General features: G+C 49.6%; 2 protein-coding genes across 3 annotated transcripts in view; both read left to right on the plus strand.

Annotated features, from left to right (window-relative positions):
• Window positions 1–1,050: 1,050 nt before the first annotated feature.
• On the plus strand, window positions 1,051–14,630 carry SF3B2 (splicing factor 3b subunit 2). Of its 2 annotated transcripts, none has more exons than XM_059932060.1 (22): window positions 1,051–1,224; window positions 1,384–1,433; window positions 1,709–1,786; window positions 2,573–2,821; window positions 3,034–3,084; window positions 4,219–4,336; window positions 5,052–5,152; window positions 5,514–5,610; window positions 5,776–5,867; window positions 6,252–6,467; window positions 6,621–6,758; window positions 7,079–7,159; window positions 7,367–7,594; window positions 8,414–8,563; window positions 9,237–9,326; window positions 9,439–9,546; window positions 10,307–10,414; window positions 10,702–10,844; window positions 10,936–11,037; window positions 13,655–13,754; window positions 13,859–14,044; window positions 14,381–14,630. In XM_059932060.1, the coding sequence occupies exons 1-22, from the start codon at window positions 1,092–1,094 to the stop codon at window positions 14,450–14,452; spliced, it is 2,691 nt and encodes an 896-aa protein (XP_059788043.1). In that variant the 5' UTR covers window positions 1,051–1,091; the 3' UTR covers window positions 14,453–14,630. The 2 variants fall into 2 exon arrangements, with proteins under 2 accessions (XP_059788043.1, XP_059788044.1); XM_059932061.1 differs by having other exon boundaries at window positions 1,387–1,433.
• Window positions 14,631–16,162: 1,532 nt separating this feature from the next.
• Window positions 16,163–22,225, plus strand: part of PACS1 (phosphofurin acidic cluster sorting protein 1) — a 155,133-nt gene continuing 149,070 nt past the window's right edge. The window contains exon 1 of the mRNA XM_059932069.1: window positions 16,163–16,686. Coding sequence (XP_059788052.1) covers window positions 16,340–16,686 — 347 coding nt within the window. The 5' untranslated portion in view covers window positions 16,163–16,339. The remainder of the gene's footprint in view (window positions 16,687–22,225) is intronic.

The following is a 22,225-nucleotide window of genomic DNA, read 5'->3' on the forward strand; positions in this document are numbered from 1 at the left end:
AGGGGAGCAGCAGACAGGGTCAGCTGCAGTGGTAGGCTGGTGGGGATGAGGGAAGAAAAGGTCCTAAATTTATTTTCTTTCTTTATTTTTTTTGGCTGCGCCGTGAGGCCTATGGGGTTCCCTGACCAGTGATGGAACCCTGGCCCCGCAGTGAAAGCACTGAGTCCTATCCACTGGACCGCCAGGGAATCCCCTGAGTTATTTTCAAGACTAAAAAAGACCCAAATCCTGTGGCCAGAAAGACTGTTACATTTGCTTTTTTTTTTTTTTTTTTAGTAATCATTTATTGAACGCCTCTTTAACGCCGGGTACTGCGAGCCGGTAAAAACTCCTATCTTGGGGTTGGAAGTGCGGAGAAAGGGCAAGAAAGAATTCAAAACAAATGGTGGAGGTTTCGACGTGTTATGGGCACTCCAGGGCAGGAAAGGCGGGAGACAGCTTAGAGGAGATGACATTTGAGCCGGCCAGGAAGGTGGAAAAAGGGGCTTTAGTGTGGCCCTTCCCCCAGGTCGGCAGCTGGAGCTCAGCCGGGAGGGCCCACTTCGCTCCCGGCTCCGATCCCCTTTCAGCCCATTCATCCATGCCTGGGCCGGGGGTGGGCGGGCAGACAATCAGACACTGTTTTATCACAGGCATCGGCTGCAACCTCCCGCTTGGCGCCCACAGCGCGCGGCCGCCGGGGGAACGAGTCCCTCCGGAACGTAAGCGTCCGGGCCTCTCACGCCCGACCAGGGAGTCGGGCCGGAAGGCGGGAGGTCAGTGCTGCGGCCGGTGAAACGCTGAAAGCACGCCCTCCAGGCAGGACCAGCTTTCCCCGCAGCCCCGCCCCTGCTCCGGCCCCCACTGTTCCCGGTGCCGTGGCCGGCCACCGTCCTCCCCTCCCGGCTTCTGACCCGCAGAGACCGTGACCTGCGCACTACAACTCCCAGAAGGCTTCGCGACCAGGCCGCTTAGGACCATTGGAGAACGGCAGGGGGTGGGCCCTAATCGGAAAGGTCTAACAACCCTCGAGCGCTGCCGGAAGTTCCGGGAAGTGGGCTGGGAGGCTGGCCCGAGCTTCCGGGTTGGTCGCGCGCCTTCCTGCGGCTAAGATGGCGGCCGAGCATCCCGAGCCCCCTAAAGGAGAGTTGCAGCTGCCGCCGCCGCCGCCCCCTGGGCACTATGGTGCCTGGGCTGCCCAGGAGCTTCAGGCCAAATTAGCAGAGATCGGAGCTCCGATCCAGGGTGAGGAGCACGGGAGGTCAAGAGCGGGAAAGTGCAGGCCTGCTGGGAAGCGGAGCTGGTTACCTCGGAGACTCGGGGGCGGGGGTGGAGGCTGGCCGCGGGGGCCTGACTTGGGCCTGCTCCGCCTGACCTACCCCATTGATCCTGTGCTTTGCCCAGCAGGGAGTCGCGAGGAGCTGGTGGAGCGGCTGCAGACCTACACCCGCCAGGTAAGTGTTAGTGGCGGGACATCAGGGTAGGCCGAGCTTTTCGAGGAGGCATTAATGATCCCTCACAACTCGGTCTTCGTTCTTAACGTATCTCGGTACAGCAAGTGGGGTCTTGCTCTTTTTGCCTCTTCTTGCCTGCTCAGATATATCGGTCCTTCTGAGAGCCCAGTCCGAGCTCTGGCAGACAGGCGCTGGGTAAATTTTGTTGAACAGAGCGAATGTTGTTCAGTGGAAGAGCTCCTTTTGGACTGACTCAGAGTCCTTCTCTTTCTCAGACTGGCATCGTCCTGAATCGGCCCGTTCTGAGAGGTGAAGATGGGGACAAAGCTGCTCCCCCTCCTATGTCAGCACAGGTAAGGAGGTTGTCCGGCTTGATAAGATCCGTTTCTACTCACAGTAGCCCATCCTCTCACATGGAATGTACGGGAGGGATGCAACTAGCCGATTGGGCAGGGAGGTACTGTGATGACAGAATTGGGAACTCTTCAGTTTTCCCTTGATCCTGATCCTTGCCTCTTTCCTCAGTGTCAGCTCCTCCAAATTCTACATGTCATTTAAGATTCAGCTTAAATATCCGGAAGCCTGATTTACTCCACCCCCAGTGGAACGTAGTCACCCTCTTCTCTGCCCTCCAAGCACACAGTTACCATGTTATTCAGTGAGAAACTAGGGCTTACTCCCTGATTTGATTTCACACTCTCTATATTTATTGAGCTCTTGGGGGCACACTGGCTCCAACTCCTCTCAACTGCCATGTCTTTTCTGATCCAGGATTTGACTCTCTTTCTTTAGAGCAGTGGCTCTGACTTGGGGTCCAGGGACGTCTATGTGTGGGATGAGAAGTTCTTAGATGGCCTTTTGAGGTGTCCCTGAATCTCCTGAAATTGTATGCAAAGTCTATATTCATGATATTTTTCTGGAGAGTGAGTTGATAGCTTCCATTAGTTCGTGCCCCAGAGTTAACATTGCTATAGAGTATTCTTGATATCCTTGATATTGCTGTAGAGTATTCTTTTCCTGAGTGCAAGAATTATGCGTCATTTGACTTCACATCCCAGCACCTGGCTTATAGCAGTTCCCCAGCAAATGTCTGCAGTTAGATAAATGCTGCCTAGTTAACGGTCTTATTTTCCCCACAGCTCTCTGGGATTCCCATGCCACCCCCCCACATGGGACTCCCTCCTCTGCAACCTCCTCCGCCACCCCCACCACCCCCACCCGGCCTTGGCCTTGGCTTTCCTATGGCAGTTGGACCCCGCCCACCAAACCTGGGGCCCCCTCCTTCTCTCCGGGCGGGCGAGCCTGTGGCGCTGTCAGAGGAAGAGCGGCTAAAGCTGGCGCAGCAGCAGGCGGCGTTGCTGATGCAGCAGGAGGAGCGTGCCAAGCAGGTAGGGCAGGTGGCAGCCTGAGCCTGGGTCCCATCAGGGTCCCGAAAGGGGAGTGGAGCCTCAGAGAGAGCCGGATCCTGGGGCCAAGGCTTCTGGGAAGATCTGAACCAAAGACTTGGGCCCTAGGCTGGAAGAGGACGCCAGGAAGCAGAGTTGTGGCAGACTGGCCTGTGGGGTATTGGTGCTGGTATGAGCTTGTTTTCTTTTTTAAGCAGGGAGATCATTCACTGAAGGAACATGAACTTTTGGAGCAGCAGAAGCGGGTAATGCCTCCTCATCCTAACCTTTGACCTCAGGGTCCAATCCGTTGTCTGTCACTTCTAGTGCTTAGTGTCTAAAATGAGAAGTACCATTCAAGTTTTCCATGGAGGGAATTCCCTGGCGGTCCAGTGGTTAGGACTCTGCGCTTCCACTGCTGGGGGCCTGGGTTCGATCCCTGGTGAGGGAACTAAGATCCTGCAAGCCGCATGGTATGGCCACAAAAAAAAAAAAAAAAAAAAAAAAGTTTTCCATGGAAGTTACCTCATCCTCATCTAAGTTCCAGTATCTCCCAAATAATTCTCTCTTTTATCTAGCCCAAGGGTTGGTAAACTGTGGAATACAGCCTGTTTCTGTATGGCCTGTGACGTAAGAATGGTTTTTATATTTTTGAAGGATCGTTAAAAAAAAAAAAGAACAAAAAACAAACGGAGAATACACAACAGAGTCTGTACAGACAGTCTGAAAAGGCTAAAATATTTACTGACTGGCCCATTACAGAAAAGGTTTCCTGACCCCTACTAGTCTTACATGATATCATTTTAGGTACATTGGAGAGAACTTTGGGCTGATTTAGTCATTTGTATCAGATTTAGTTTAAACGTGATGGCTCTGAGTTAGGGAATGATACATAAGACATTCAGCCACAGAGATGCATTATATCAGTTGTTACCCCATAGGTTGCTCAGGAGTATTAGAAAATAAGCATTAACAGCAACAAATATGGAAATATTTACAGAGTACTGTCTTTGCCCAGATTGTGCTAGATCTTGAGGGGTAGGTACAAGAAAAGAATTCAGTGTTCCTTAGAAATAACTTAATCTCTTGGGGAAGAAAAATCTTGTTAAAAAACATAAGGTAGTGTTTATTAAATAGTAAATTCTCTGTTAGGAACCAGAAGTTTCCCAGGGTTTTTATTGGTGTCATTTCCAGGGGTTTTCTTTTGTGGGGAGAGGGCTCCTTCACTTGGATCAATAGGCTGGAAGTGTGGGTGTGGCGAGGATGTCAGAACACGGGTGGTACCTGATTAGTCAGTTCTCCTTGGGCCAGTTACCTGGCTGAAAGGCTGCATTTGCCAGGGGCTGCCTGCCCAGTGGATTTCCAAAGCGGTGTCTCCAACTCCTACTTCCCTCTCGTAGGCAGCTGTGTTACTGGAGCAGGAACGGCAGCAGGAGATTGCCAAGATGGGCACGCCAGTCCCCCGGCCCCCACAAGACATGGGCCAAATTGGTGTTCGCACTCCTCTGGGTCCTCGAGGTAAGACCATGGAAATGGAAGGGAAGGGCAAGGCAGATGATGACAATTTTTAATTTAAGTATATATCACATAAAAGAGTGCACATATTGTAAGCGTACAGTTCAGTGAATTTTCACAAACTGAATACATCCATACAACTAGCACTTGGACCAGGAACCAAAACTACCAGCACCCTAGAAGCCCTGCATCCTTCTAGCCACCCCCTCTCCCAAGTGTAGCCATTACCCTGACTTTGAAGCAAGGAAGGTAATTTTTATTTTTTAATTTTTTTTTCCAAATCATTCTTTTTTAAAAAATTTATTTATTTTATTTATTTTATTTTTGGCTGCATTGGGCCTTCATTGCTGTGCACGGGCTTTCTCTAGTTGCGGCGAGCGGGGGCTACTCTTCTTTGTGGTGCACAGGCTTCTCATTGCGGTGGCTTCTCTTTGTTGTGGAGCATGGGGTCTAGGCACGTGGGCTTCAGTAGTTGTGGCACATGGGCTCAGTAGTTGTGGTTCGCGGGCTCTAGAGCACAGGCTCAGTAGTTGTGGCGCACAGGCTTGGTTGCTCTGTGGCATGTGGGATCTTCCTGGACCAGGGCTCGAACCCGTGTCCCCTGCATTGGCAGGCGGATTCCCAACCACTGAGCCGCCAGAGAAGCCCCAAGGAAGGTAATTTTTAAAATGTGTGATTTGTCTTTTCTGACTTGAGATTTTGTTTTGTCTCCTCTCAGTGGCTGCTCCAGTGGGCCCCACTCCCACTGTGCTGCCTATGGGAGCCCCTGTTCCTCGGCCTCGTGGTCCCCCACCACCTCCTGGAGATGAGAACAGAGAGGTGAGATTGCTGATTTCCTCCTAGGGACAGGAGAGTGTGTTTTAGAAGGGGACTGTTTCTGGATTTTTTGAGAAGGATTCCAGAGAAGATGGGAGAACTTCTGGGGGTGGGGTTGGGTGGGGGGAGCCATATTTACTTAAAACATACTTAGGTAGGGCAGGAAGTAGGGTCTGGGAGACGTTTCTGGGGTAGGGTTCTGGGCGTCACTTTGCAGGATGCTGAGGGATGGTTGAATTCAGTTGGTGTTGTCCCCTCTCTGCTATTCCCAACACCTGGCCAGCAGGCTTTGGAGTACAAGAGGTAGGAGTCAGAGGAAAAAGGGCACTGTGATCACCCCCTCTGCCTGGGTTGTCTCTGGCAGATGGATGACCCCTCTGTGGGCCCCAAGATCCCCCAGGCTTTGGAAAAGATCCTGCAGCTAAAGGAGAGCCGCCAGGAAGAGATGAACTCTCAGCAGGGTGAGTGTGTCACCGTGTCCCAAGGGCTGCAGGGACAGAACCTGCAGAGCTGAGGCCAAGTTTGCTTCCCTCCTCCCTCCCCCGAGGAGGATTTGAGAGAGAAACTGGCTCTTGGTAAAGAGGGGTTACCGTGAAGAGACTGATGGCCTCCTTCCTCCCTTACAGAGGAAGAGGAAATGGAGACAGATACTCGCTCGTCCCTGGGCCACTCGGCGTCCGAGACTGAGGAGGACACAGTGTCCGTATCTAAAAAAGAGGTATGGATGGAGCTGGATCTGGAAGGGATGTCAGAGAGCGGGTTTGGGCACTAAAATAGCTCCTATTCTAAGTGTTCAATAAGCAGTAACTGCTGCCTTGTGCCAGTTCTTTGTCCAAAGCATCTTACAGGTATTTTTTATTCAATTGGCATAAATCCTTTGAGTTCTGTGATGCATGCCTCCATTTTAGAGCTGAAATAACTGAGGTTCTGAGAGATGCAGTAATGTTCTCAGAGGCACACAGCTTGAGAGGGGTAGAACTTTGTGGTCTGACTTCAAGGCCTCTTTTCTCAGTCACTTGGGGAAATTGGGTGAGATTAGGGGTTGGGAGGCAAGCATGGTGCTTGGATTCCCTGACCCAGTTGGTTTTCCATGTTTTGGCAGAAAAACCGGAAGCGTCGGAACCGAAAGAAGAAGAAAAAGCCCCAGCGGGTGCGGGGGGCATCATCTGAGAGCTCTGGGGACCGAGACAAAGAGTCAAGCCGCTCCCGTGGCTCTGACTCCCCAGCGGCTGATGTGGAAATTGAGTACGTGACTGAAGAGCCTGAAATTTATGAGCCCAACTTCATCTTCTTCAAGAGGATTTTTGAGGCTTTCAAGGTACAAGGAGGAGCGCACTCGGAAGGGGCAGAGCTGAGCAGAGTAGGGGCAGGGATGGGGCAGGACGGGGTGAGGAGGGCATCTCTTCAGTGCCAGGTGCAGGAACCGGGGAGGGGCCCAGGGCTGGGGTTTCCATGCTGTCTGCCTCCTCAGCTCACTGATGACGTGAAGAAGGAGAAGGAGAAGGAGCCAGAGAAACTTGACAAACTGGAGAACTCTGCGGCCCCCAAGAAGAAGGGCTTTGAGGAGGAGCACAAGGACAGCGATGATGACAGCAGTGATGATGAACAGGTGAGGCCCACGCCCTCCTGTTGGGGAAACAGGGACTCTGGGGACGAGTAGCTGAGATGCATCCAGCGAGGGACCGTGGTGAACTCTTGCAGGGGAAAAGTCCTTTGGTGGCTTTAGTTTCAGGGTAAGCTGGGCGGTCTGATTCACACCTAAGAATCCTGCTCACAAGAGATGATTGTTCTGGGACTTCCCTGGTGGTCCAGTGGTCAGGACTCCACACTTCCACTGCAGGGGGCATGGGTTCGGTCCCAGGTTGGGGAACTAAGATCCCGCAAGCCGCGCAGCGAGGCCAAAAAAAAAAAAAAAATGTCCTGTTCTAGGAAAAGAAGCCAGAAGCCCCCAAGCTGTCCAAGAAGAAGCTGCGCCGAATGAATCGCTTCACTGTGGCTGAACTCAAGCAGGTGAGAGCTGAGACGCTCCATCAGGCCCTGGAGCCCAGCTGGGAGAGCACACGAGGAGCTCCCGGAACCTCACAGGGGGTTTGCTATCGGGGTGGGGAGGAGGGCTTTGAAGGAGGCCCGGGACGGGCCCTTTGAGGAAGAGAAAGCAAGCAAGCTTTAGATCTGAGAAGTTCAGGCTTTCCAGAGGGGTGCTGCTGTGTTTTCCAGCTTGTGGCTCGGCCCGACGTTGTGGAGATGCATGACGTGACTGCGCAGGACCCCAAGCTCTTGGTTCACCTCAAGGCCACTCGGAATTCTGTGCCCGTGCCTCGCCACTGGTGTTTTAAGCGCAAGTACCTGCAGGGCAAACGAGGCATTGAGAAGCCCCCCTTCGAGCTACCCGACTTCATCAAACGCACAGGCATCCAGGAGATGCGGGAGGCCCTGCAGGAGAAGGTGAGGGCCTGGCTGGGGTTCAGATCTGCCCTGGGGGATCCACGGCCTCAGCAGCAGCCGGCTTCAAAATTGCAGCTGGCTCCCAAAACCCACCTACACGTTAACCGTCTGATTATTTATTCTTCAGTTTAGAAGTCAGCACTGCATGTGACACATGGCGGGGAGGGCAGGAGGGGAAGGACATCTCACGAAAGGCAGACCTCACCTGTATGCTCAGAGCTCGCTCTCCTGCCCCCGCTGAGACTTCCGGTTCTGTGCGGTTCGGTTTGCCCTTGTCTCCTTGTCCTCCTGCCTGCACTTTGCCAGCTCTCTGATTTGCACACGGTGACTCCTCCCTCTGCAGGTTGCTGTGTCTGTAGTTCTCTGCCCCCTTTGTGAACCTGATGCACTTGTGGCTAGAAATGTATGGTGGTTGTGTAACGTGTAGAATTTAAAATTTTTAATTAAATACCCTCATTAGGTAATAGTTGCGTGTAGTGCAGAAATTCAGGAGGTACCAAAGCGCATGGTGAAAACTGCCTCCAGTTAGATTCTAGTCACCCAGCTCTCTGCAGAGGCAACTGATGATCTCAGTCTCTTGATCAGATGGCTTAAAAAATATTTGACCTAGATAGCTGAGGCTGGTGTCATATGTTACATCTATTTTGTTCAGCGTGGATCATGTAATTTTGAGGGGCTTGAGCAGGAAGGATTTTGGTGACTTCTGGAATGAGCCAAATGAGGTTTCCCTCTGTCTCTTTTGGGAGTGGGGATTTAGACCTACCAAGAGTTGAACTTGGTGAATACTTTCTATGGTGTGTCTTCGGCCATTCTCCACAGGAAGAACAGAAAACCATGAAGTCAAAAATGCGCGAGAAGGTTCGGCCCAAGATGGGGAAGATCGACATTGACTACCAGAAACTGCATGACGCCTTCTTCAAGTGGCAGACCAAGCCAAAGCTGACCATCCACGGGGACCTGTACTACGAGGTCCGGGAGGGCGTGGGGAGGCAAGGCTGGGCCTTTGGTCATGGCTGTGTAACTCTGGGTCATAAGGGGTTTGGAAGCTGGAAGCGGGTACGGGGCCCCTCCCCTCAGCCTTAGAATTGTCCATCAGCTCCCCTTGGATGGAATGGAATTTGGAATGAGGTGGTTTTCTGAAAGAGAGATGCAGACTATGTCTTTGAGGTGATCATTGTTTATTGTGGGTGGTTTAGGAACAGAGGGGCCAAGGGCAGATGCTTTTAGGAAACGTTTAGTATTGAGGGTAGGAGAAAAGTATTTTTTTTCTGATGCTTGAAATCATTAATCACCATGATATCATGCAATTTTTGAAGTGGAAGGACCTTGGAGATCATCTTCTCGAACGTCCTCATTTAGCAGATGAGAAAGCCTGTCCTTAGATTTGGCCATGTTCTCATAGTGGGTTAGTGACTGCACTGGGAGTCTTGCCTTTCTCCCTCCTTCCTGGCCTTTATTCCTTTCCCTACTCTAGCCAGGGAAAGAAGTGATGAGAATCAGAGTGGGAACTGGGCAGCCCTCAGTGGGACTTTGTGTCTGATGTGGATTGGGACATCTCGGCTTTGTTCTTATGTCCTCTTGCAATTGACCTCCCAGCGTGTGTCTGGTGTCCACAATACAGCATGCTTGGCTTTTTCCTCAGGGGAAGGAGTTTGAGACACGACTGAAGGAGAAGAAGCCAGGAGATCTGTCTGATGAGCTGAGGATTTCCTTGGGGATGCCAGTAGGACCAGTGAGTGCCAGTTATCTGACTGGGAAAGCAGAGAAGGGGTTGGGAATTGGGGCAGGAGGGAGACAAAGGGTTAGGGTTGGGCAGATGGTATCCTGTCCTCTTTTTCCTGCAGAATGCCCACAAGGTCCCTCCCCCGTGGCTGATTGCCATGCAGCGATATGGACCACCCCCGTCGTACCCCAACCTGAAAATCCCTGGGCTGAACTCGCCTATCCCCGAGGTGAGCACTGTCCTTGCTTTCATTCTTCGCTGGCTCTACTTTAACTAGAGGATGATTTTCTTTGCCCTTTTCTCATCCTACCATGTGTCTTTTTTTTTTTTTTTTAAAAGGAGTAATGGTTTTTGTTTTAAAAAAAACCTGAGATGCTTGTCATAAAGTGGTCAATCAGAATTGACAAGTACAAAGTTGAAAACACATCACCCACATTTCACCACTCAGAAATAACCAAATTTAATATCTGGTGAATGTGTTTCCAGATAATCTCTCTGATGTATACATGGATAGACAGATATAATTTTATCTCAGGAATGGCATTGAACTTATTTTTATTTTTAAAATTTTTTTAAGGAAAGATTTATTAAAGTGAAAAAGAAGTAATTGTTAAACTTCAGATAAAAATTTCTGTCCCTTAAGAGTAATAGATTCTAAAAGCTTGCCAAAGTTAGGAAAAATCAGTAAGAAGTTGGAGTCAAGTTTTTTAAAGTGTATGTTTCAGTTTCAGATAGCATGGACTCTGCCACAAAGGCTGAAATTACTAGCATGCTTTCTGCTCCCATCTCCCCATCCTGTTACCTCCAGATTTTTGTTGTTTACTACTTTTGCTTTGTAATGCTTTATAAGATTTAATTCTTCTCTGAAATCATAATCTCCAGAGTTCCCAGGTGTTAGTTCTGTACTTTGGAGCATGACTTATCTTTACGGCTTCAGTGTTTCTTTTGGAGCATAGGAGTGGAACTGACTTGCTTTTCCTGTTTTGCAGAGCTGTTCCTTTGGGTACCATGCTGGTGGCTGGGGCAAACCCCCAGTAGATGAGACCGGGAAACCCCTCTATGGGGATGTGTTTGGAACCAATGCTGCTGAATTTCAGGTATGGGCCATGGCTGGCAAGCTTGGTCTTAGTTAAGGTCATGAAGTTCAGAGATGGTTGGTTTATAGCTTCATTAGCAGAGAGCTGTGTGTTCTGAAGTTTCAAAGTCTGGAAAACGGACATATGTTTTCCTGAGATGTAATGCAAGCTCCCCACTGGCATATGAGCTCTCTGTGGGTAGGGATTATCGTCTGTTTGTTTACTCGCATATCCCTCTGTTTACAACCGCTTGACACATAATAGGTATATAGTAAACATTTGTTGAATGAATGAGTGATGTCTTTCAGACCAAGACTGAGGAAGAAGAGATTGATCGGACCCCTTGGGGGGAGCTGGAGCCATCAGATGAAGAGTCTTCAGAAGAAGAGGAAGAGGAAGAAAGTGATGAAGATAAGCCAGATGAGACGGGCTTCATTACCCCTGCAGACAGGTGGGGGAAGCAGAGAGTCTGCCTCTCTGAAGTGGTATGTCTGTCTTTGGGGGCCTTGTCTTTACTCCAGAGCTTGTTCCTCTCTTCACAGTGGCCTCATCACTCCTGGAGGGTTCTCGTCAGTGCCAGCTGGAATGGAGACCCCTGAACTCATTGAACTGAGGAAGAAGAAGATTGAGGAGGCGATGGATGGGTGAGGGAACCAGGGAGGGCTGAGAGGAGAGGATTTTCAGCCTCTAGGTGGACTGGCTGACTTTTGTCTCCCACCCCCCCCCCCCCTTTTCTCTTTTTAAACAATTATTGAACACGAGCTCTGTGCCAGGCACTGCTCTAGGCACTGGGACGTCTGCAGTGAAAAGTCAGGCGAGGTAAACAAGTGATCAGAGAACAAGATAATTTCAGATGTGGATAAGACGTGTAGCAAAGGAAACTGAGTAATAGGATGTAGAGGGACTTGGGTGGTGGGGAGGCCTTTGGGAAGGCCTACGGAGGAAGAGGTATTTGGGCTGAGAGCTGGGGCAGAAGGAACTCTAAGAGCAAGTGAAAGAACACTGGAAATGGTAATAGACAATTCTTATTATTTAAATCTCTCTAAAAGATAATTGACCATTTAAACAAAAATAATAACCACGTAGTAGTCTTCCCTTTTGAAAGATACAGGATTCTAGGTTGACAGTGTTTTTTTCTTTCATTACTTTAAAGATGTTGATTCAGTGTCTTCTTTCTTGCATCATTTCTGACAGGAAATCTGTCATCATCCTTCCTTTGTTCCTCTGTGCATTTTTCTCTGGCTGCTTTTAAGATTCTCTTTTTATCACTGTTTTGAACAGGTTATGACATGCAGTGTAGTGCAGCATGTCAGTGTAGTTTTCTTCGTATTTCTTTCTTTTTTTAAAATGGTTTGGTGGGGGTTTTTTTCCTTCTTTTTCTGGCCATGCTGCATGGCTTGCAGGATCTCAGTTCCCCAACCTGGTGAAAGCCAGGAGTGAAAGCAGTGAAAGTGGCAAGTCCTCACCACTGAACTGCCAGGGAAGTCCCATCTTTGTGTTTCTTTACTTGGGTTTGTTAAGCATCTGGAATCTATGCCTTTATAGTTTTTATTAATTTTGGAAAAATTCTGGCCATTATTTCTCCAAATATTTTTTCCTGTTCCCTTCTCTTTCTCCTCTCCTTTGGGAACTCCAATTATACATCTATTAGATTTCTTGAAGTTGACCTACAGCTCACCGATGCTCTGTTCATTTAAAAAATTTCTCATTTCTCTTTGTATTTCATTTTAGAAGTTTCCTATTCCTATGTCTTCAAGTTTGCTAATATTTTTTCCACTATTTTTAATCTGACGTTAATCCCATCTAGTGTAGTTTTCATCTCTAGCAGTGCGATTTGGGTCTTTTTATATCTCCTGTGTCTCTTATTTGACTTTTGAACATACGGAATCCAATTATAATAACATTTTAATGTACTTGCCTGCTAATGCTAACATCTGTGCCAGTTCTGGGTTGATTTAAGTGGATTGATTGTTTTCCTCATTGAAGATTGTATTTTCATGCTTCTTTGCATGGATGGTAATTTTTGATTGGATGCCAGACTTTGCGAAATGTACCTTGTCAGGTCCAGAATACTTTGATAGTCCTATAAAAATCTTTAGTTTTGTTCAAGGTTACAGTTAAGGTACTTGGGAACAGTTTGATTCTTTCAGGTCTTGCTTTTCAGGTTCATTAGGCAGGACTGAAGCAGTGCTCAGTCCTCCTCACTATTGAGGCACAAGACCCTATACTCTATCCAATACCCTGTTAATCAGGTTTTTCAGTCCGGCTAGTGGGACTAGGCACTATTCCCAGTCCCGTGTGAAGAGCAGGCATGTATGATACCACTAATGCTTTCGGGTGGTTCTTTCCCTGGCCTTGGTAGTCTCCTCCCACACAGTACTCACCTGAGAACTTGAGGGGATCCTCTGTAGGTCTCTTGAGTTCTTCAGTCTCCGTGCTGCTTTCTCTTCTCCAGTTCTCTGTCCTATGATCTCTAGTTGCCTTAGTCTCCCTGCACTTTCAGCTTCACCCCTTCAACTCCTAGAGGCCTCTGTGCTCTCCAGGAGTTCCCCTCTTTATTCTGTAGCCTGGAAACTCTCAGTGCAGTAGGATGGACAATTGAAGGAATCACCTCATTTGTTTCTTGTCTCTCAGGAGTCACTGTTCTTTGTTGCTTCGTGTCCAGTGACTTGAAAACCACTGTTTCATATATTTTGCCCATTTTTTGATTGTTTCAGGTGGGAGGGTAAATCTGGTCCCTATTACTCCTTATCCAGAAGCAGAAGTCTCAAGTTTTGAGGAAGAAAAAGAAAGAAGGGTATTGGGGCTAGACTGTACTGAGCAGGGATTAAGTACAGGACCAGACGATGCACCCTATAGGTCATGGTAAAGAGTTTGGGTTTATTCAAACAATGATCAGAAGCCTCAGAGGGTTTTGAGCAAAGGAGTGACAGGATGTGAATTCGGTTTTTCCTTCTGGCTGCTTTGTGAGAATAGATTTTCACCTCTTCCAGGGGGAGGGGTGGGGATGAAGTCATGGTCTGGGTTGGTATTGGTAGATTTGCTGTTGTATTTCAAGTAGCATTCTTGAAATAGGTGGCACTTCTTCCTCCCATGGGTCTCCATGACCTGCAGAGGCAGCTTGGGCAGAATTTTTCCCCTGGGTGTCTTGGAACCTCGCTGGGGAGCTCGGTGGGCCTGCTGCCCTTACTCCTTTTGCTGTCCCTCCTGGAGACCCTTTTATCCTTTCCTTTTTGGGCTTGACCCCCTCGTCCTTTGCAGAAGTGAGACGCCTCAGCTGTTCACCGTGTTGCCGGAGAAGAGAACGGCCACTGTTGGGGGGGCCATGATGGGGTCAACCCACATCTATGACATGTCCACGGTGAGCACTTGGAGGATACTGCTTTTGGGGGCTGGGAAGGGGTGCAGGAGCTAGGGCTTCTGAGCTTCCCTTTGGAGATGACAAGGCTCTGATTCCTCTTGCAGGTCATGAGCCGGAAGGGCCCGGCCCCCGAGCTGCAAGGTGTGGAAGTGGCCCTGGCACCCGAGGAGTTGGAGCTGGACCCCATGGCCATGACCCAGAAGTATGAGGAGCACGTGCGGGAGCAGCAGGCGCAAGTGGAGAAAGAAGACTTCAGCGACATGGTGGCCGAGCACGCTGCCAAGCAGAAGGTGGGCGCTCGCTCAGGAGCCTGGCGGTGAGAGCCAGGGAGCAGGGCCGCCTTCTCAGTGGGCTGGCGTCCTCTAGTGGTGAGAGGGCGGGAGGACGCGGTGCCTGCTGCCCTGAGCTTCCTTGGGGTTGGGAACCTTAGGAATCCTCCAGTGGGCTGCCCTCTTTCAGGATGATGAAACAGGCACAGGGAGGGGAGGGAGCTCATCCAAGTCTGAGAATTCCAGTTTCAGTACTTTTTCCACAGACGTATGTGGCTCTGTCAGGCTGCCCACCCTTCGTTTTGGGGATCAGCCGGTTGTTTAACCTGTTGTAACCTGTTTCTTTCTCTCCTACAGCAAAAGAAACGGAAAGCTCAGCCCCAGGACAGCCGTGGGGGCAGCAAGAAATACAAGGAGTTCAAATTTTAGGTCCCCTCACACACCTGGCCCTCCTTTCCGGCCCTTTGCCTGGACACCTGGGCTTCTTCACATATGGGTCCCCAAGAGCCAGCTCTCCTGCTCTTCCCAGGGGCTTGTTATTTCATGTTCTTATTTTAGACCTGTTTTGTAAATAAAGCTGTTTCCCAAGGAAAGAGATGAAATGTAACACTTCTGATCCTCCTTCGTCTTTAGTCCCCTCCTGCAAAAGAACGGAAACAGCCATTTTCTACAACCTGAAGTTGCTCCAGTGGCTGGGGGCAGGCACTTGGATCAGATGTTGCAGTTGAGACTGGTGATGAAGCTAAAGCACACTGAGATTGTGTGTTTTACCACTGCCTGCTTTTGTAGGAAGGCTCTGGGGGAAGGACCTCCAGGTCTGGTTTGACCTTACTGGTGTGTCCTTGGGGACTAAAAATAGCCAGCTTAGCGCCCTGGCTGGGCTGAGGAAGTACAGTGGGCTTGGGAAGTAGGCCAGGTCAGGCCTTCCTAATAGACCTTGCGGCCAAAGGAGTCCAAGTCCTTACGTGGGGGAGAGCACAGCTCAAAGTCTGTAGGTTGTCCTGAGTCCGTGTGAGCCCCTGGGTGGTTTCATCAACCAGTCTCCAGGTTTTGGTGGGCGGGGGGGCTGCTTTCCCAGGTTCTAGTCCCCCTGTCCTGGGAGGTCTTTCTGACAGGCTAGACTACGTTGGACCAGTGGTTCCAACAGGCATTTGCCAAGCACTGGGGAGGGAAGTCACATGCTGCTGCTGTACCACTGATGCTGGTCCAAGCCCACCATCTGGGGTGCCGGCATGCAGGAGGCTTCGAGATGGTTTCTGGAGCCGGGAGTGTGGGTGACTCCAGGGAGGGTGAGGCAGTTGAGTAAGGCCTCGGGAGGAATAGGATTTTAGAAATTTAATAAGTGACGAAGCAGAAAAACATCCCAAGTAGAAGAAATTGAGGGTAGAGATGGGGGCTTGGGACTGTGATGGTTCTTTGTGGCAGGGGGACATTAGGGGCAGAAAATAGGTGGTTGCCTCCAGGTGGGTCAGGGCTTAACTTCAGATTCACCCGTGCCAAAGGCCTTCTGAACTCTAGGTCCTTGAGCCCTTGCCCACACTGGGGAGAAGCGGGGCGGAAACTGCCGGGCCCACAGGCGCTCAGCCGGCCGCTGGGTCTCCATCGCTCCCTTCGCTGGTCGTGACGGCGAAGAAGCCCTGGAGCCGCAGTGGGGGGGGGGGGGGGGCCAGGGCGGCGGTCGGAAAGCGGGCTTGGGTGGGCAGTGGGTTGGGCCTCTGGTCCACAGACCCGAGAGGGCCGAGGCGCGCTCCCGCGATAGCCCCCTTCGGTCCGGGGCCGCGCCCCGGAAAAGCGAGGTTTCCGCTGGCTCGGCTGCCGCCGCCGCCGTGCAAAGGACGACGCGGGAGAGGAGGGGGGTCAGCGGGCTGCCGCCGGGCCGCAAACTTGAGAGGATCTGGCCGACGGCGCCAACCGCTGACCCCTCCCCTGAAGAGCGAGGGGCGCGCACGCCCACAGGCCCGCCCGGGGCGCGAGCGCGAGCGCAGCCCCGGCCCCGCCCCTCGGCGCTGGGTGGGGCGGGAGCGGGCCAGGCCTCCCCGCCCCCTCCCCGGACACGCCCACCCAGTGCTTTGGCGGCGCGAGCCGCAACTGGCAGCGGCGGGCGAGCGCGAGGACCGCGCGGCGCGAGGCCCCGCGCGTGCGTGCAGTCTCTCGCTCGCGCGCTCTGGCGGGCGGGCTGAGCAGACGAGTCGAGCCCCCGCCGCCGCCGCCGCCGCCGCCGCCGCCGCCGCCGCCGCCGCCGCCGGAGAAGACTGTGCGTCCGCTCGGCGTCGCCTGATTCCCGTAACCCCCCGCCTCCCTACCCCCGGCCGGACCATGGCGGAACGTGGAGGGGCGGGCGGTGGTCCCGGAGGCGCCGGGGGCGGCAGTGGCCAGCGGGGCTCTGGGGTCGCCCAGTCTCCGCCGCAGCAGCCACCGCCGCAGCAGCTGCCGCAGCAGCCGACGCCCCCCAAGCTGGCCCAGGCCACCTCGTCGTCCTCGTCCACCTCGGCGGCGGCCGCCTCCTCCTCGTCCTCGTCCACCTCCACCTCCATGGCCGTCGCGGTGGCCTCGGGCTCTGCGACTCCCGGCGGCCCGGGGCCAGGCCGCACCCCCGCCCCCGTGCAGATGAACCTGTACGCCACCTGGGAGGTGGACCGGAGCTCGTCCAGCTGCGTGCCCAGGTGAGCGGCGGGTGGGGGGGACCGGGCCCTCGGGGGTCGCCCAGCCGGGTCTGTGACAGGCCCCCGCCTTCCCATTCCTCCCCGTCCCATCGCCCAAGGGGGCACCCCGACCCTAGATTCCCTTTGGCTGCTTTGCCGCCCGGCCTGGCTCCTGCCTGGCCGCCCGGGGCTCCTCCCGAGGGGACCCCGCCCTCTCCTGGCATCCCCACCTTCTGTCTGGGGCCGGGGCCACCCTCTTCCCCTCGCTGAGCTGGGCCTTCTGGACTCTCAGCCCTGGGCCTTCTCTTGTTGATCTGACCGAATCCGGCCTTCCTGTCAGTTTCCCCGTGAAAGTCACAGACTCTTTTCCCGGCCTTGCCAGCTCCCGTGGGCTGTACATATGTTACAGAGATGTGGTATGGATCTCTTTAGACATTATTATTTCCCAGTATACTCGGCATGTGTCAAACTCGGTTGTCACCTTTTGCCAGGTAAAGCCCGTATAGTAACCCTTGGCGCTTCTAGTTTGTCTTCAACACACATGTTCATTTGTACTCCGAATACACACATTCTGTCCCGGCCTCTACGTCTTGTAAAAGTCCTATTTAATGTGTCTTCAAGTGTATTTTTCATCCTCTCCTCCCTCCCCACCCCCCAGTAACTGGTCACAACTTCTAGCCCTGCAGGGCTACATAAAATTACTGCCTGTTCCTAAATTCAATCCATTCCTCTGTCTGTTGGAACCATCTGGGGACTTTCCTTCCATTGGTAAAATATACCTGAGTTTGGGATATTTTCTGTTTCTGTATTGGCAAGGCAGTCTTTCTCAAACTCTTTGGGGAGAGTGTGCAACATCCTACAGTTTACCCCTTGAATAGACACTGTGAAGCTGGTTTCACCCAGGAAGCCCAGAGAAGTGCCTGGAGGTGGTCTTTTTTGTCACCTGTAAACTGAGTTGATTCTGTTGTCTTGGAGTCTGGCTGGCTCCTTAGTCTGTCAGCCCTGTCTTGGGCAGATGGACGTCTAAGTGGGGTTGGGGAGCATTGTCTGGTTACATCTTCAACTCTTTATTTTTCTCCATGCCTCCCCCTTTATTTTGAATTGTTTCATGCATGCAAAATTATATATGTCCTAGAAAGGATTGTAAATAAAAATGACAAGAAGTACATCTCTGTACTTGACTCAGCTTGAGAAAGAGCATTACAATTGTGTTGAAGCCCTCGGGGTGCCACTTCCTGACCACATCCCCTTCTTCCCCCTACAAAGGTAAACATTATTCTGAATTGTGTGTCTATCATTTCCCTGTCTTATAAAATTAGTTTTACTGACATATGTGCATCTCTAAGCTATGTTTTTTAGTTGTGGATGTTTTTGGAAGTTTATATAAATGCTATCATACTGTATGTGTTCTGTGGCCTATTTGTGTGTGTGTGTGTGTTTAAACTCAACATTAAGTTCGTGAGAATCAGTGTTGTATGGTGGCTCTAAATATTTTCACTAATGGGTAGAATTTCACGGTATGAATATATCATGAAGCTCCTTTTGATGAACATTTGGGTTGTTTCCTGTTTGTTAATACAAACAGTAATGCTGTAAATATTTTCGTCCAGGACTCTTGGTGCTCCTTGCAAAAGTTTCTTTAGGATGTCTTTACACGTAGGGGTGGAATTGCTGTTTGAGGGATATACGTCTGGAACATTTTTAGATAATGCTGAATTGTTTTCCATTAGCCCCCCTCTACTCTTCGTGTCCCTTGTGTTTCAGCATTCACTTCACTGATTTATACTTTCTTTTTTCTCTGTCCTTTCTTCAGGGTAATCAGGAGCCACCTTAGTTTAGTTAGGTTTGGCCAGTACCCTAACACGCACCAGACGCAACTGGGAGTTTAGTATGTGGTGGTTTTCCTCTCATGGTCCTAAGCAGGCCTGCCGTTCTCTTTCTGTACAGGCCCGTCTATAGTTGAAATATTCTTATCTACTTCTTTCAAACATAAAAGCACTGGGTCCTTTCCTCCATGGGTCCAGTGTTGTAATGCGTGCTTGCCTGTTCTTCCGTCACATCCATCACTGTTTGACTGGTGACATTTGGACAGCTGCCTTCTCTAGCTTGTTAGATCAGAAAGGCGTGAGCCTACTGGCAAGAAGCTGCTGTGCAACCGAGGGGGATAAATAAAATCACTGATGGCTGTTGATTTCCAGTCTGTCCCTATTGGTCACTGAAAGGTCCACACAATAAATGATTAGCCAAAGAAACAGCCAGGCATGCTGATCAAATCAGTCATTGTTGTGTTGACTTGGTGTGAGAGCCTTAGACTGTCTTGTTGTTTTCATCTGCAGGGAGCATGCAGTTCTGTCATGTCTACCAACCAATCTTTGGGATTGTCAGCTGTCCTGCTCTGACTTTTTTTTTAACCAGCACCCTTGTGCCTCCCAGCTCTTTGTGGAACACTTGTGCTCTTTGGAGCAGGCTGTTTTATCTGCAGGATGGAAAATAACACCCTGTGGGGAGAAAATGGCCTGCTATTGGCCCTTCCAGTGATTAGAGTCATCCAGTTAATTTGAGGTCTCCTTGGTATGCTTGTTCACGTTGTTTGGAATGTATTGGCAGCGAGCACTCTGTATACAGCACGCTGAGTATCGTCTAGGATTAACATTCTTGTCTTGTATAACTCAAATGAGACACAAATGTATGATTTATATGCACTTGAGAAATGCAAGCATGATCGTATGATCTAAGGTTGGATATGTATAAAATGTCCTGGGATTCAGTCTTGTGAAATTGTCATCCTCTTCCCAGTGCAGAGAAACGAGTTGAAAAGTCGAGTGTTAGGAAGGTCAGGCTCCTTTTCTTGATCCCTGTAGAAATATAATTTACTTTTGGAAAAAAAAAACAAACTTTCTCCTTTATTAGATATTTAAATAAAGTTGTTGTTTCTCAGGTGTGTACTCTGCTCTGACTTAACAGCTACTAAATTCTCTCAGAATCCACTGTATTTTTTTTTTTACTTTTTATGAATGAAGAGCATACCTATAGTTGGCTTTGAAATAACAAAATTGTTCTTTTCATTGCCATTTTTACCAGCATTTTTTAAAAATAAAAAGATGGTTTTTGTCCTGATAGTAGATTTTTATTCTCACAAGGAATTTCAAAATTTTAACTGAAATATAATTTAACTGAAATATAGTTGACATACAATATTATGTTGGTTTAATTTGCATTTGATTTGACATTTGCATACATTATGAAATGATCACCATGATAAGTCTAGTAACCGTCTGTCCCCACACCAAGTTATTACAGTATTATTGACCATATTCCTTATGCTGTACATTACATCCCTATGGCTTAAAATAAAAAGATCAATACACGTCCATGATTAGAAATTCAAGCAGTACAGAAAGATGGAAATGGTAAAGGAAAGCCCCAGCCCTGTGTCTCTTCTCACTACCCAGAGGTAATCATTGTGAAATACAGTTGGCTGTTGAGATTCTGTCACCAGCAGGTAGGTCTGTTGCAGTTCCATTATGAAATTCACGGCTTTGGAAGTTGACGCTGTTTTCCCTCCACACTAAGGAGTGCTCCCTTGTCTGTGGTCCAGAGTATGGACGGTGGTGTGGCGCTGTCGTAGGCACCAGGTGGCAAGATGCTTGATGTTAAAGGAAGGCTTCTAGAGTCTCATTGACCCCTTCTCTTTGGTCTTTGTATGGTGACATTTCCCTTGATGTTCTTTTCTCTTTTTGAGTTGCTTAAGTAGGAGAGACTGAAAAACTATTCAATTTCCTAAGTGTACAAAATTTCCTCAGGGGTGTAAAACTGACTATCAGGAGACAAAATGTGCTCTGCTATATCACCCACTAACTGTATCACATTTGTCTTTGAGTACAGAGCACATTTGCATATCCTTATCTCTGTGTGTGCTTAGGGAAGGAGTTCAGTGGTTATCAGTCACATTTCTCCTTTAGACCACATTTGGAAAAAAAAAAAAAAGGGAGGTGGCCATGGCCAAGATTGTGTGACTGTCCTGCAATAGAAGTGTTAATTTCATGAAGGCACTTGAGGCCAGTTACCCCTCTAACCCTGAAAGCACTGGGCAAGCCAGGATGTATTGCTGTTTGTGCTTCCTGTGTGCTAGGGCAAACTCTCCCACACCTCAGCGTTTTCATCCATTGGTTGGGAATACTTTTACTTACTATCCATTCCAAGATGTGGGTGAAATAAATATAAAATAGCACCTATAGATCCACAGGAGAAAGTACTTCTTAAATGAGATATAAAGTAAATGTAATTGATCAAATAAGAGAGAGCTGTTGAACTTTCTTTTATTTCCCTAGCGTTAAAAGTCTTGGAAGCTTATTTGTATCTTAGAAGATTTGAATTTCACATTGTGAGTGTTGTAATAGAATATGCTCTCTATCGGAGTAATATAATCCACCGTCCCTGTGGAAGCTCAGATTCCTTAAGTCAGAAAGAGAATGACTTTCACAGAGTCTGTCTTACATGTATTGATTTACAGATCTTTTGGACACATTAGTGGTTATGTGATTTCCTTTTAAGCTAGATTTCCAATTTCTTAGCTGAGCCAGTAAGCTGCCACTGTTATTACGGTTGGTGCCGGCTCTGTGTGCACCAGGGAGGTGCAAGCCAGAAAGTGTTTGGGCTGTGTCTTTTCACTGCTTCACCCCAGGAGGCTTGTCCTGTTTTGGCCCGGACTTGAAGGCTCCGTGGGTCCTCTGAAATTTGGAGTTGGCTTGGCTTGGACCTGTGGTGTCACATTCTGGGAGTACTTTGGGAATCCAGGGAAGCTGTGGGAATGATTGCAAGAGTTGGTCTTTTTCCAGTGTGAGTTCGGAGTGGTATTAAGGGCTCTTGAGAAAAGACAGAGTTTGAAGTTGGCCTTAAAATGTCTTTCAGAGCCCACTGGGCTGGAATTGAGCAAGGCGGTTTGGTTCTAGCTTGGCGAGCCCTGACGCAGTCCTCCCTTCTCCAGGCCTAATGAAAGGAATAACCAGCATAACTTCAGAGGGCTTTAGGGAACCAATGTGTGTGCCTGGGCACCAACTCTGGAGTCATTCACAGGGCAGTTATCTGATTAGAAAGCCTGCTGGACCTGCTTTCCCTTTTACGTTATTACAAACCAGAGAATAGCTGTAGTCACAGCTTAGGGAACCACTTAGGCAGACACGTGCCTGGCCTCTACCTTGGGTAGCGCAGTAGAGAAGGCCAGTAAAAGATGATGTATTGTTGCTGAGCTTCTGTATCTTCTAGAAAACAGTTACTTAAAACATTTTGTTTGACATTCAGTTATGTCTTAAGATCATAGGCTATTTCATCTTTAAAGCTGTGCTGTTCAATACAGTAGCGACTAGCCACATGTGGCTGTTTAAATATTAATTAAAATTGAATGAAATTTAAAATTCTCTTCCTTAGTTGCACTGGCCACATTTCATTTCACACCAGTCACATGTGGCTGGTGGCTGCCATATTGGACAGGGCAGATCTAGAACATTTCCAGGACCACAGAAAGTTCTGTTAGATAACACTGTCTTAGAGAGAATATTGC

Source organism: Balaenoptera ricei, chromosome 8 (assembly GCF_028023285.1).
Source record: "Balaenoptera ricei isolate mBalRic1 chromosome 8, mBalRic1.hap2, whole genome shotgun sequence".
In the NCBI taxonomy this organism is placed as follows: Eukaryota; Metazoa; Chordata; class Mammalia; order Artiodactyla; family Balaenopteridae; genus Balaenoptera; species Balaenoptera ricei.